This window comes from Drosophila mojavensis, unplaced genomic scaffold (assembly GCF_018153725.1).
Source record: "Drosophila mojavensis isolate 15081-1352.22 unplaced genomic scaffold, ASM1815372v1 contig_136, whole genome shotgun sequence".
Lineage (NCBI taxonomy): Eukaryota > Metazoa > Arthropoda > Insecta > Diptera > Drosophilidae > Drosophila > Drosophila mojavensis.
The window spans coordinates 7,713,927-7,728,202 of NW_025318667.1; the positions used below are offsets into that span (position 1 = coordinate 7,713,927).

Consider the following 14,276-nt stretch of genomic DNA (forward strand, 5'->3'; position numbering starts at 1 on the left):
CTTTCTCATCTATCTGTCTCTCTCTTTCTCTCTCTGTTCGTTCTTCCATCAAAGGCAAAAGTTTGGCATTCCGGCATTTGTTGCGGCTCCGGTTTGCGGCTGCCGCGCTTTAAGCGTATTCATAACGGAAATGTCTTCAGCTTCCTGTTCATCCGTCCGTCCGCCCATCCGCCCTTCCGTTCGTCTGTCCGTCCCGTTCGCGCTTTGCAAGGTGCACGCTAATTGCCAGCGTTAATGGGCCCAGGCCTAAACTGGCAAAGTCCTTGAAGGCGCGTCGCATTGTTAGTTGGCTGTTTGTGAAGCCAGCGTCAAAAGAAAAGTAAAAACTCATCTTCGCTTTATTTTTGAACATTAGATTAGAGACTTGCGAGACTTGTGCAACTTGCGAGACTTTTTCGGCAGCCCAAAAATTGGGTTCAAGCCTCGTGCCGGCACACAAAGGCCGCCTGATTGAATGAGAGAATGAGAGAACTTATGAAAATTTACGTAGCACAAAAAGGTAAAACCCGTAGGTGTCTGCCAGCTGTGACGGGCATAAGAAAAGCTTAGCCAAAATAGGCTGCCGTATAGCAGGGAAACAAAGAGATAGCTTGATATATATATATATATATGTATATGTATAGAGCTACCTTTAAGTCGCCGACAATCGCTTGTCGACTTCCCATATTTCATTCCCATTCCATTCCTTTGAAAAAAAGAATTAGCTTGAAATGCGGACAAAGTTTAAAGTGAATTGGAAAATATACAGCTAAAAGTGTTTCATTTCCATTTCATTCCGGCTTGTTTTATTTGTCTTAAATAGTAGATTTTAGTTTCATCATCTGATCTTTAATTGAGTTTACTTTACTGAAGGTTGCTTGTGTTGGTCTTTGTTACATTCCACTGTTCCAGGTTATGTTTTGGGTGTATGTATCTATGCCTTGATTAGCCTCTTTCTATTACTACACATTCTGCGTCCTCATTTGAATTTGTTTCATTCCATCGTTCCACTCCATATCCTTACTAACTATTTGGAGTACCAAACTGTCATTCTAAGAGATCAGATTTTCCATAGGATTCAAATAGTTGATTGGCGACGGAATGAGGTGCAAATGAAAATTTCTCACTGAAATCGCGCCCAGACGAGGCGGGGACATTTGGCTTAGCTCTGGAAATTAAAATTCCTCTCTCTCTCTCTCTACCTCTCACCCTCTCTGCCTCTATCTAGAAAGGAGCATCAGCATGGCATACACCTGAACGGAGCACGTTCGGCGAATTATCGGACTATCGAATGGACCCAGCCGCATGTGGACCAATTATATACGATGTACATTCAGGAGCCGCTCAGCATGCAGTGCAACCGATCCGATGGCCAGCGCTTTGAGGGGCGCAATTGGGAGGGCGTGCCACCGACGCCAGTCCAAATCAAAATACCCATTCATCGCAAGCTCTGCCCCAACTACAATCCGCTCTGGCTGAAGCCCCTGGAGAAGGGCGACTGCGATTTGCTAGGCGAGTGCATCTACTAGGCAATGAGCAATGAGCACGGCGGACGGATACGGAATTCCAATTACGTATTTCGGCAAAGGGGGCGGGGCATGCACATGGCACGCACATGGCACGCACACACACACACACACTCGCACGCACACACACACTCAACACATACACATGCGATTACAAATGGCATGCTTTTGGCAGCGGGTTTGTAAGGTTCTCTCTAAATGTTTTTATTTGTTTTCTTGTTGTTCTTTTTTTACATTTTTGGTCAGGTTTATATAGTAGAATATGATGATTGTCATCAAGAACATCAACATCAACGCTTATTGTCAATTGAAATGGCAAAGACAAAAGGCTGGCGGGTGGACTTTGGCAGGGGGCAGGGACAGAGGGCAAAGGGGCGGTGCGAGTACGTCGTCGGGTGTTTGGCAACAAAAAACTTTCTTTAAATAACTAATGAATTGTTGGCCTTTGAAATTTGCCGACCGAGCTGCTGGCCCCGGCCTGAACCGGCAAATGACACAAAGGGAAAATGTTAAAGAAATGTGGCAAAAAGAAAAGAAACGAGAAGAGAAGAAATGAAACAAAACAAAATAAACGAAATGCCGTAAGGAAAATAAATGGAGAAGCTGTCGCAGTCGCAGTCGACGTTGCCGTCGCTGCTGCTACAAAAGCAAGCGGCAGCTCGCTCGGGGCCACGGACTGAAACAGTTTTCAATGCAAGCTGACGGCCCTGTTTATACAATATAAATGAGTCAACTTTTGAGCCTGTCGAAACGCGTGTCAGATAAAAAGGCTGCCCAGTCCACCTGAAGCCGTCTGTCCACCTGGCCAGACCCAACCCACGCAGCAGCTATCAAACAGCTCTAATTGCCCGACATCAAGTCAAGTGTCCGGCACTTGCAGCCGCATTTGCTTTCTCTTTGCCATTTCGATTTTTTTGTTTGGATAGCCAACAGCCAGGCATGTGTCCAAAGCAATTGTCGCCGATTATCGATAGCAAGCCTTTATCGATCTTCGATTTAGGTATATCAAAGTTTATTTAGAGTTTCAGCTGAAGAAAAGAGGAATGAGAATGAATGAAATGAAATGAGTATATGTTCAGTATAGAACGAGCACAGTTGAGTATTAGTAGAAGTGATCTGCTGCGTACGAGTCGAAATGAGTCTCAGAACAGATGAAAATATATAGAAAGGAGTATAAGAGCAGTTGAGTATGAGTAGAAGTGAGAATAAAATCAGTGAGCCGACATGAGTAGAAGATCAGCCGAGTATAAGTAGAAAGACATGGAAGATCTGCTGAGTATGGATCGAATTGAGTTTAAGATCAGTTGGGTATAAGTAAAACGAAGTAGAAGGCCAGCTGAGTATGAATAAAAGTGTGTATAGGATCAGCTCAGCAACAAGTGAGTACAAGATCAGCTAGGTATGAATCAAAGTAAGTCTACGATCAACTGAGTATGATTAGAAGTGATTTAGGATGAACTGAATACCATTAGAAGCCATTATAAGATCATCTGAGTAGGAGTAAATCTCAATATGCGAGCAGTGCAAGAGAGTGTGTCTATACGAATGGATCTAAAATGAGTAGTAGGAAAATGTATAAGAGTATGACTATGAATACGGCACGGTACGAGCAGGAATTGATATAGACTCAATTGAGTTCATATAGAAATGAATACGTACGAGTATAAGTACTATTGAAAACGTGTAAGCTTTGAGTGCGAATGAATATACGGCAATGAGAATTTCAACAACTTTTGAGTACTTTTGACTCTCGTTGACAACTTTCGAGTACTTCAAAGCGGTTGTTGTTGATGTGCTTGATGATACACTTTTTTTTTTTTTGCATAAAACGAAAATAACCAAAGATGATAAATATTTGATGTACACAAAATACATATGCAGAAAACATTGAATGGATATGTTTAAGTGTAGCTACATACATATATATTTAAGATGTGATAATTGTTCTACGGCTAAAAAAAAAGAAATGAAAACCTATATATGTACTAGATGGAAATTTATATATAAAAAAATGTGGAAACGAAGAAAACTAACCAAAAAAAAAAAAAAAAACCCCTAAAAAAATTATATATATATATACATATATATTATATATGAAATGAAATGTATACAAAAAGTAACTAATAATAAAAAATGACCACCATACCAGAAGAAAATGTTCTTTTTATTTGATGGCTATTTGTGAGTGAGTATTCTGCAGATTTTATTTTTTTATTATTTGTTATTTTTAAAAATCTTTATCTGTTTAATCTTAAGTTATTTCTGCGCAAGAGATATTACTTAACTATCTTGTGAACCTGTAAGACTTTAGCTGGCTTTTATATAGGTTCCCTCATACATACATATTACTCATTGAAGGACTGTAATGAAACAGGACTCTGCACACCTTTTTCACCTGATCAAATTTCAATGAACTGAAATTAATGTTGAAAACTTTGATTCGTTTGCTAAAACTTTTCATTGGTTGAAACATTGTTGCTGGCCGTGTTTTGGTTTGTTTCTGCTTTGTTCCATTCCACTTCGTTCCATGCCCTGCTGCATATGCATATGCCGTCTATGCAACATTTTAATTGATTTTCAGTTTTGTGCGTCGAAAAGGAGCGCCGTTTGCCGTTATGAACGTATTAAAACGGTTGCAATCCAATTAAAAGTTTTTTTTTTTTTAACGAAGTCAAACAAAAAGTAAAAAAACATCACACACATACACACGCATAGTGAAATATTTTAATATTCATTGCCATACACAAAGCTAAAAAAAGCGTTGCAAAATATGAAAGGACTTTTTTAAAAGCGAAATAATTTCATCATTAGCATTGCCATGACTTTATAGGGTATATAAATATTAATATGTCATATACGAGCTCAACGATATTATGATATTGGAATGTCCACCTATACCAAATGAATCATATACCTTTGGGATAAGGCTTAACAGATTATTTCTGTCAGAATCATATTTATAAAACTATTTGTAACTAGTACCAATATATTGAAATCCATATATATTTAACTATATCTCCCATCTATTCATCAATCAAATATTCTATCAATCCGTCAATCTATGTATCTACTAATCGATAGTTCACTTATCTAATAAGCTTACTCTTTATTTATATAACGTAACTCTCAATTAATCTATCGTTTTTAAATATAAAGTTACACAGTTATATACACTTATAGCTGGCTCAATCAATCTATCTATATATAATATTTATCTACAATTCAATTCGCCTGCCGCTCTTTTAGTTCTCTCTCTCTCTCTCTCTCTCTATGTTAGGGTATTCCGGAATCGACATCTCTTTCAAGTTCAATTTATTCTTGTTGTTTTACAACCCTCGAACTAAATTGGAATCAGTGCACAGCTATTACGAGCCCCAGATACGTATTTTATATGCACATTTAATCATTGCACTCGCATTTTAAGTGGCCCTGGTACTCCAGTTAAAAGCGAACAGACTCCACAGAGGGTTAAGTCGCTTTAACGTTATTTTATGACAGATTTTAAGTGGCAATTGCCTCGTAATGCCCCAACTCCCAAACTATTTTAATTTGAAGTCGTTTTTGGGGCTCAAGGATGTTTATCGTAAAGTGGCCGGGCGTCAAGTTAACAAGTCCTATAAATGGATTAACAACACAAAAAGCACTAAATCAGTTATTAAGCTATAAGCTGTGAGTGTTTCTGACTATCAGATTCCTTGTTGGACTAACTAAAGGCGGGAAAACTCATCGACTATTAATATTTTTCTATACACTCAGATTAACTAAAAACAAATTCTTTGTAATTTGAGCTCTGAGGTGGTTTACAGATGTATAGAGGGTAATATATATATATACACATATATATGTATGTATGTTATGCAAGGCCTTGCCCAATTAGTGCACAGCCTGATTATAATAAGTATATACAGTCTAGTCTTGATAATTCGAAATCGCGATAAATCGAAAAAGTCTAATCCCCTTGAAAGAAATTTGTTCTTAATAATTCTCGATAATTTGAATAACTGTGTAAATGAAAAAAAATAAAAATAAAAAAAATTGATCTCCCTGCCATTTCGAATTTACCGGGATTCTACTGTACATATTTACTAATACATATATCAAAAATATAGGATTTCTGCAATTTTTATTTATTAAAAATATTAATTTACATCTAAATGAATATTAATACAAATTATTCATATGCATAAGAACTTCATTTTTTTCAGTGCACTCAAAGTCGTTTCGCTTCAGCGTAAACATAAAAAGTAGTTTTTGCTTCTTATGCAAATAGCTTAAAAGCTCTATTAGAATCAGCATTTAAGCAGCTAAGAAGCTTTCAAATGCGTAAATGTAAGATAAGCGAAGCTTTGGGAATCTATTTTTAAACACAGCAGAGAGCACAAAGTATGGATCGAGCGTGGCATTGGTGAGCTGTGCGCTTTAATATCGGATAACGGTTTTGATGCTGTGCTGTTTATATTCAAGGGCTCGACGTCGGTATTGGCGGCGTCGCTGCAGTCGGCGTCGCTGCCGCTGCCGCTGCCGTTGGGAACGAAAAGTCAACTAGCTTATGCAGCTGATCCATGCGGCAGCAATTGACGACGCCGTACTGAGGCACCAAATGCAGCTGCCCAAAGAGGCTCTCCCGCAGCCAGGGTATCTCAGCACAAATGTCCGCACAGAACGAGCCGAGCTCCGCTACAGTGTACTGCAAGCAAGAGAGAACAGTTAGAGAGAGAGAGAGTGAGAGAGAGAGTGGGTTAAGAGAGTGAGAGCGGATGCGTGAGCTTGCTTACGTATGGTGAATTGTGTGCGACAACAACAAACTCATCGGCTATAGTTCCCGTTGGTTGCAGCGCTCGAACATGTGCCCAGATGTGGGCAGGCACAGGCATGCCATTGCCTGCGCTGTCCAGCAGCAGCAGCGATCGACTGGCATTGCAGCTTTCGGCAATGGGCAGCGTTGCCACGCCCGAGACGCCCAGGCGCACATCAAACTGTCCTCTGCAGGAGGCAACGACACCAGGAGCAGCAGCAGCGCCCTCAGTGTAGCCATTGGCGGTGCGTAAAGCGTCCAGCCAGTGCTGCCAGTTGCCCGTGCGCAGCGCACGCAGCCAGACAATGCTCAGCATATCGGCGTAGTTGCTCAGCTCCTTGCTCAGCTGTGGCTCCTGCAGCAGGCTGCCGTACTCGAACAGTTTGCCATCGTAGAGTTGGCCCAGCTGCTTCTGATTGCTGACCAACTGCTGGAACTCCGAGTTGGTGGGGAACCGAAAATATTTGCTCAAGCTGCCCAGATAGGTGTCCAGCTTGAGTCGGTCCAGCTCCTGGCCCGTCTGCCGCTCGAGCAGCAGATTGCGCGGCGCATACGCCAGGTAGCTGAGGAAGCGCGGCCGTGAGGTGCCCAGATCATAGCAGATGCCCAACTGCTTCACGTCCGGCAGTCCGTTCAGCTTGTAGCCGATGATCAGCGTCATTGCGTCGGCGGCCGGGCAGCCGCGCAGCCGCCGATTGCTTTCGTATAGGGTCTGGGTGAAGCCGCCGCTGCAGTAGACTGTGGCGCTGCTGCGATGCTGTATGATCTGATGATCGTCCAAATAGATTCCATCATTCATGCACAGCAGCTCCGCCGTCTCCGCATTTATCTTGACCGGCTGCCCGCTGCTCTGCGACACGCTGATACCAGTGGGACAATGGAAGGTGATTGACTCGTTCGGCGACAGCTGGATGTCAGTCAATGAGCGCTTCACCACTGCCGTCTTGCTGCCGAACTTTTTCACCACGATCGGCTTCGGCTCCCCAATACGCAAGTCGCAGACCGCCGCAGCGCCCGTCGCGCACAACAGCAACAGCCAAACCGAACACGTCCGCCGCATCTCAGCTCACAATTGGCACTGATCTCGCTACACGCGCTCGTTTTCAGCAGAGGAGCATGAGAAACCTGACTCGTGATACGTGACTCACACTCTCAACATGATAATTTGTTTTTGTTTTTTGTTTTGAAGAATAAGAATCAAAAATGAAATTTGATATGCTACCGACTGCATAATACTCGTTGAGTATTTTCATAAGTGATTGAGTCAGCCGTAAGCTTACACCATTAGCCGCGCCCCCAAGGGGATGTAGATAAATGTATTTACCAAATATTTTATGCTTTTCATTTGTAATATAGAATCATATAGACAGCTCGTATATCATTTAGAGAGTTTTCTATATTACAATTTGCATGTCTCTACCGCATTAAAGAGTAATGTTTCTGTATTAACAGTCGTAGTAAATACCCAGTTGCCACGCCCTTAATGGGCGCATCAGAAGGTCTGAGTACCAACAACATGCGGACAGACAGACGAATGGAAATGCAAAAGGTTTGATGAAAGAAAAGAGCGGCGGATAGACGGACGGACAGATGAACGGACGGACCGATGGATGGGCGGACGAACGGATTGACAGATGAATTTACAGATCGGCGATAGATGGACGAACGAACGGATGATCAGATTGGTGGACAAGAAAGACGGACAGCCGTAAGCATAGACGTAGAGACAGATTGAACAGACGAACAGATAAACGGATGAACAGACGAAGGGATAGTCGAACGGGATAGACGAATGGGCAGTCGGACAAGCACGCGAACGAACAGATGAACTAACCAACGGTTAGCAACGGATTAACAGACCTTACTCAGAACTAATATACTCTTCTGTATATCGCTAAACGAGTAAAGAAAACAGATGTTAGATTGCCGCAAATAAAGAGAGGAATAAAGAAATGAATAAATATACGAATCAATTGTTGTCATAATAATAGGGGGAATCCCAGCTTGATTGACTAGCTGGGGAACGCTTTTTGCTATCGATGATGAGTTCTTAAAATAGCATTTATATATGTGCATATTCATATATGTAATATATTTATTTAACTTAAATTGTAGTTAACATCTTAGATTCCAATAAGAATGCTGGCTCTAATGAAAGAAATGGCTGCCTCATCTTCATATAATGCATAATTTTACTCATATATACAACCATAAATAATAACTTTCTTAATTGAGAGGATGTCCGAAATGAACTCCCAAAGGACACACGCAAAGACATGTCGGCTACGTTGTCTTCACGCTCAAGAGCTTTGCCGCTCTGCTGCTGGCATTCAATAGAATTTCTTTCTTTCGTTGCTTTTATTTATTTATTTATATTTTTATTTTAACAATAATAAAACTTTTGGCATATAGTCGGCTTATAGTAAGGCGATTTTCCATTCGATTGGCTGACGGACCGCTGAATATTTGACTCTGTGCGCAATGCGAGAGATTCCATTAGCGTTATTTGATTAACCACAAGAAGGAAGGAAGGAAGCTCAGAGCACGCTGGATGCCAAGGCAGACAGCAGTCAACCAGAGCGTGACCAGGACAAAGATTGCGATGTGTGTGAGTGGGAGTGTGAGAGTGTGCGAGTGTGTGTGTGTGTGTGTGAGTGAATCAAAATTTGTGGTGTGGCAAAAAGTCAAGTGGCAACACGCGTAACGCAGTGAAACGTTCAAATGAATACGTGAGAAGGCGTTGCAAGGCAGTCAGTCACATACGCACACATACATACACATTCGTGTGCGTGTGTGTGTGTGTGTGTGTGTGCATGTAATCGCCTTTTTGACTGTCTGCCATTGCATTTGCGCACACGCATGCAAAGCACATTTAATCAAGCGACTCGTGGCGCCCTCTACGTTGAATTTGCCCCTTCTGCTACAGCCACGCCTCCGCCTTTTTGGTTGCCGTATTCAGGATTTGAGTGCGCGTGGAAGCGTGGAACGTGGAACTATGCGATGCGTGAGAAACGTGTGGGCACTGTGTGTGTGTGTGTGTGTGTGTGTGGGTGTGTGCGTGTGCGTGTGCGTGTGTGGGTGTTAGGGGGCTCGCAGGTTCAAGGCTGAAGGTTAGGGGGTGTCATCATTACAAGTCTGCCATCATTTTCATTTTCATCAGCATTTGGCTAAAACATTTATTTGCACACCAATCATACTCATACACACACCCACACACACACACACACATCCTGCATAATAACAGCATTTAATGTCACAAACTTTTTGATGTGCTCTAATTTATATACAACAACCAAACCAAGCCAAAGCAAACCAAACCAAACCAGACAGGCAGCGAGCCAACGAGTTGAGACAGTGCGTCCGTATGACAATGTGGCAGCACGGCAAGGCTGATGCGCTCATCTGTCTGGCAACGCTGTCAGCTCATACATATGTACATGTGCGTCTGTTGACGCGTTGTTGGCTCGTTAAAGAAAATTTGTTTTCACGCTTGATGGCAAATTGGGCGCGATCCACGCCCATTTACTACCACATGCCCCTACAACCCAGCACCCCCGCTCAACCCTAGCCGCCTCCTGCGACACGCGCCCTGCACTTGACTTTGGTATGCTGTGCATTGGACCCGTTAATATTTCATATGTCAACGCAAGCAACAAACCCTCTCAGCCCCAATGCTCAGCCCCAACTTCAGTCCATTCCTCACCCCATCTCTGGCTCTTGACATCCCCTTGCTGGGTTTTTAATGTGGGGCAGCCCACGATTTTATATACTTATATATATTCTCTTTCGTCTTTTTTTTTTTTTTTTTTTTTGTTCTTAAGCGTGGCCTTAAATCGCTAGCGTTTAAAAAATTTGATTATGTGAAATTCTCATGCGGGGAAATTAAATTTATACACAGATTCACAATTTTTGGTGCCTGATTGCTGTTGTTGTTGTTATTGCTGCTGTTGTTGCTGCTGCTGTTGCCACTGTTGCTCTTGTTGCTGTTGCTGTGTTCTCGCATTTTCATTTTTTATGACGGCTTTTCCGCATTTTCAAGCATCAAGCAGAAAAGCGGCGGAAAAAAACGAACAAAAAATAACAAAAATCAGCTTAAGTCTTAAATAGGTAGCGACTGCCAGATACCCCGTAGTCTGGCTATGCTTTTTACTTTTTCGAGCAAAAATACGTGTTTTAATTTTATTTAATTTTAATGCTGAAATTTTGATTTATATATACTCTAAAAAATTTTGTGTGGTTTAGTTTTTTTTTTTTGTATTAATTTTTTATTTTATTTATTTATATATTGTTACAAAGAATTAATTCTAAATAACAAGTTTTAAATCAGAGCAACGAAGGCCTTTAGGCAGTTAATTTTATATTTAATTAAAAAAAAAATATATATATTTTTCTTTTTTTTTCAGTTTTTATCATTAAATCATTTTTATTTTTGATTGTTAATCTTTTTTTTTTTTTTTTGTGTATTTAAAAAAAAAAATATTTTTTATTATTAATTTTGTATTTTCCTAAATTTATCTTTTTGCTATAGTTTATAATTTATAATTTATATTTGATATCATTTTTCATCATTCTGAGTTTACATAAACTGAAGGATAAACGTTACTTACTCAGCTATACAGAATATATGCTTATGCAATATTCCCAACTAGTGGGCATACTTTTTAGCGTGCATATCAAGTTTACAGGGTATTTGATAAAGAAAACATGCAAGAAATCAAGAACATGCGACTGACACATTCAGTCAGCCAACAAAATTAAGCTACAGCAGCTTCACTTTCAACGCAACCGTTACGGCTCTTATATACCCAATAAGAATGTTAACAGAGCTATCAAAATACTACGTGAAAATATAGAAGCAAATGTTTAGTGTAGATGTGTAAACGGCTCGAGGCAAGTTCTAGAAAGACAATATTAAAGAATGAGAAATGAATACAATAATTATTCTCAAATATGTACATATGTACATATATGCTATGTGCTCATAAGACAAGTTTGAAGAGCATTTGTTCTTGAATTAACTTATTTCTCCTTTCAATATTTAAACAGCTTTAAGACACTGTAGGCAAAAATAATAGTGAACAGTTTATTTAATCGGGGAGCTTCTAACATTTGTTATAGCACATTTTTTATATATTATTTACATTTATTATTTATTTTTATTTATCAATAATTAGTTGTTTTTTTTTTTAATTAATTTATTATATTTTTTTTTATTATATTTTTTTTATATATATATTTTTTACATTTATTATTTGTTTTTATTTATCAATAATTAGTTGTTTTTTATTAATTTATTTGATAAACATACATAAATAAAAAAAAAAAAATATATATATATATATATATATAATATTATCAAAAACAAATTTCAGATTTTTTTTTTATTTTACAGGGTATTTGTGAGCCGATGCGCGGCGCGCAATTGATTGCTTTATTTGCAGTGTGTGTTAAGCGACTTAAAACAGCTTAAATGCTGTTGCTGGTGCCATCAACTGAGATGGAGGCGGTGACTGTGAACCGGAACTGGGCCTGGGCCTGGATTGGGGCTTGGGTTTGGGTTTGGGTTTGGGGTCGGGCAACCCGAAGATGAAGATGAAAGGGAAGTGGAAGCGGAAGACAGGGGGCAGGGGATACGGTACATACACGATGGTATATACACAAGGACATAACATCGTCGCCGTCATTGTCATTGCCATTGTCATTGGCATTGGCATTTGTGCTCTAAAGGACAACGGCTGGCGAATGTTGGCGATTTATGCATAATTTATGCAAAAAGAGACACAACAACAATTTGACATTAATCAGTATGCTTTATTGACTTGACCCACGCCCACACACGCACACACACACACACACGCACACAGACACGCAATAAAGGCGCGAAAGAGAGATAGATCAACGCCATACGACACACATACATAGAGTGAGTGTGGTTGAGAGTGAGAGGGCGAGTGAGTGAGGCTGAGGCAGCTGTAGGAAGGCGCGAGCGTCATTCATGACGTCTGTATAGCCATCGTGCTTGACATTCCCCATAACTTAATCAAGAAATTCTTTATGCATCCAGTTCCCCATATATTTTTTTTGTCTCCATACCCTCGAAAAAAAAATGTGTTAAGCTGTATTAGTTTTCGTTTAGGTGCAGGCTTGTCAAGTATCATCGACTTGCTTAGCTCATATATCACCACAACAGAAGACTTACAGCTGTGAGAGGCCAATTCCTACAGCCATGCTAAGAGATGCCCATTAAAATACCCATAATATCGATAAATATCGATGATGGAGACTACGAGATTTTGCTTGATATATTTTGATGCACATACACTACTATATCTATGCCACAGAAAATAAATATCAACAGGTATTTGGCAGTCGGTCAATTGGCCAATCGACGCCGCCTTTCGCTATGTGCGGTCTCTCGTCATCTCATCAATGGCGTTAATGTTCCTCGTTTCTATTGTGGCTTCGTGCCTTTTGTTTTCGTCAATGAATGCGACTTTGACATTCCGTTGCCTCTTTGCGGTCCATAATTTTTTCCTGTTTCCTTTTGTCGCAGGAATTTTAATAAAATTCTCGAGAGCAGAAAAAATAGCTCGACAGCTATTTCTTTATTAATGCTATAATGAATACCTGCAGCTATTTCTATCGCCATTTGAGCTTCACCTTGCAGTTGACATTGACTTTGACACGCTGTTTAATCAAGCTGTTGAACTTGTCTATGGATTGGTGGAGCTCCAGTTAAGAGTTGCACGAAAGGGATAAATAGGAAGAGGAAGAGAGTTGAGTGTGCCTGAAATTCTGTTGGAGTTGGATGAAGGTTAATAGGGCTAAAAAATTAAAAGGTCCTCCTGATTGTTGAATTCTAGAAATAGTTTAAAGTCAATGAGATGACTTTCGTCTAACTGTAATGGAATATGATCTCATATGGCACACACTTCCTATTCATAGTAATCTATAGATTCCAAAAGCACTTAAGAATCTGTTAATATTCGGCTAAATGACTGGGAACAGCTACGTCACGTTACGTGCCTAACAAATGTGACAGACAAACTGAAATTATTTACAGGTCGATCTGGAATGTAATTTATATGTATGTAAATTGATGTATCTTTATACATATGTATATATGTGACGTCTCTGTCAACTGTTGGCATTGTTGCCAAGCTATTTCGCTGGCTGCGTGCACACATCCATCTATATCCATTGGCAACTCTGGCTAACGAACCGAACCGAACCAATTACAGCTGAAAATATGTGTTTACTACGCCTCAAGTCGACAACACAAAGTCCACGTAGCGTTGCCCAAATAATATCGATATTTACGTGTATATGGATATGGGCGACATTTACTGAAAACAAATCGTAGGGGATAGGTGAAACTGGAGATACCCTGTAGCTGGATTGAAGAGTGAGAAAAGTATTTGGATACTTTCATTATCGTTAAAAATATTTTTGAGTATAATGTTAATCTGTAACTTTTGTCTGCATTTTGCTATTTTTATGAAACTTTTAGAATGTGTAGATCTTTCATAGATAAGCTTATATACCAAAGTTTATTCCTATATATCAAAGGGCTACTGGGTTCATTGGGGTATCTGCTGCTAATGATGATGAACATTGGGAACATTGGGACCGGAGAACAGATAGATTCAGCATACGCAATAAATAGACTCTATAAGCATATTATGTTCAAATGTGCTTGACATATTTCAATCTCTTTCAATATTAATATTAATTTTGAATTTAATATCTTTGGCTTTATAAAGCTCCACTTACCCAGGCTATCATATAATCCTAATTAACATAGTTTTAATAATGTCAACAAGTCCAGCACGTCTTCCCAACATGCCCGCTAGTCGAGCATACCCGCCTCTTATAGCCAGAGTGCGAGTGCGGTAGCCAAATGTGCATTGAAAGGTAATTAAAAAAAATAAAAATTAATAATAAGCTAGAAAAACAAAATTGAATTTCTTTATTGT

The 14,276-nt window shown here is 39.8% G+C and overlaps 2 protein-coding genes across 5 annotated transcripts in view; one reads left to right on the forward strand and one right to left on the reverse strand.

The window, feature by feature from the left end:
* Positions 1 to 3,480, forward strand: part of LOC6586161 (tyramine beta-hydroxylase) — a 43,349-nt gene extending 39,869 nt beyond the window's left edge. For all 4 annotated transcript variants that reach the window (XM_044010054.1, XM_015160652.3, XM_015160651.3 and 1 more), the window contains exon 8: positions 1,208 to 3,480. In XM_044010054.1, the coding sequence (XP_043865989.1) occupies positions 1,208 to 1,508 (301 nt within the window). In that variant the 3' untranslated portion in view covers positions 1,509 to 3,480. The remainder of the gene's footprint in view (positions 1 to 1,207) is intronic.
* A 2,457-nt stretch (positions 3,481 to 5,937) lies between these two features.
* LOC6586162 lies at positions 5,938 to 7,390 on the reverse strand. Its single transcript, XM_002011749.4, has 2 exons — positions 6,281 to 7,390; positions 5,938 to 6,192 (listed from the first exon to the last, which is right to left on the reverse strand). Exons 1-2 carry the CDS (start codon positions 7,358 to 7,360, stop codon positions 5,965 to 5,967), a joined length of 1,308 nt encoding a protein of 435 aa, XP_002011785.1. The 5' UTR covers positions 7,361 to 7,390; the 3' UTR covers positions 5,938 to 5,964.
* Positions 7,391 to 14,276: the final 6,886 nt, after the last annotated feature.

Bases quoted from the DNA above. Each gene is read 5' to 3' on its own strand.
- LOC6586162 (XM_002011749.4), bottom strand. From the start codon at position 7,360: ATGCGGCGGACGTGTTCGGTTTGGCTGTTGCTGTTGTGCGCGACGGGC. The intron at 6,193-6,280 runs GTAAGCAAGCTC...TCTTGCTTGCAG, and splicing joins TCGCACACAATTCACCATAC to TACACTGTAGCGGAGCTCGG.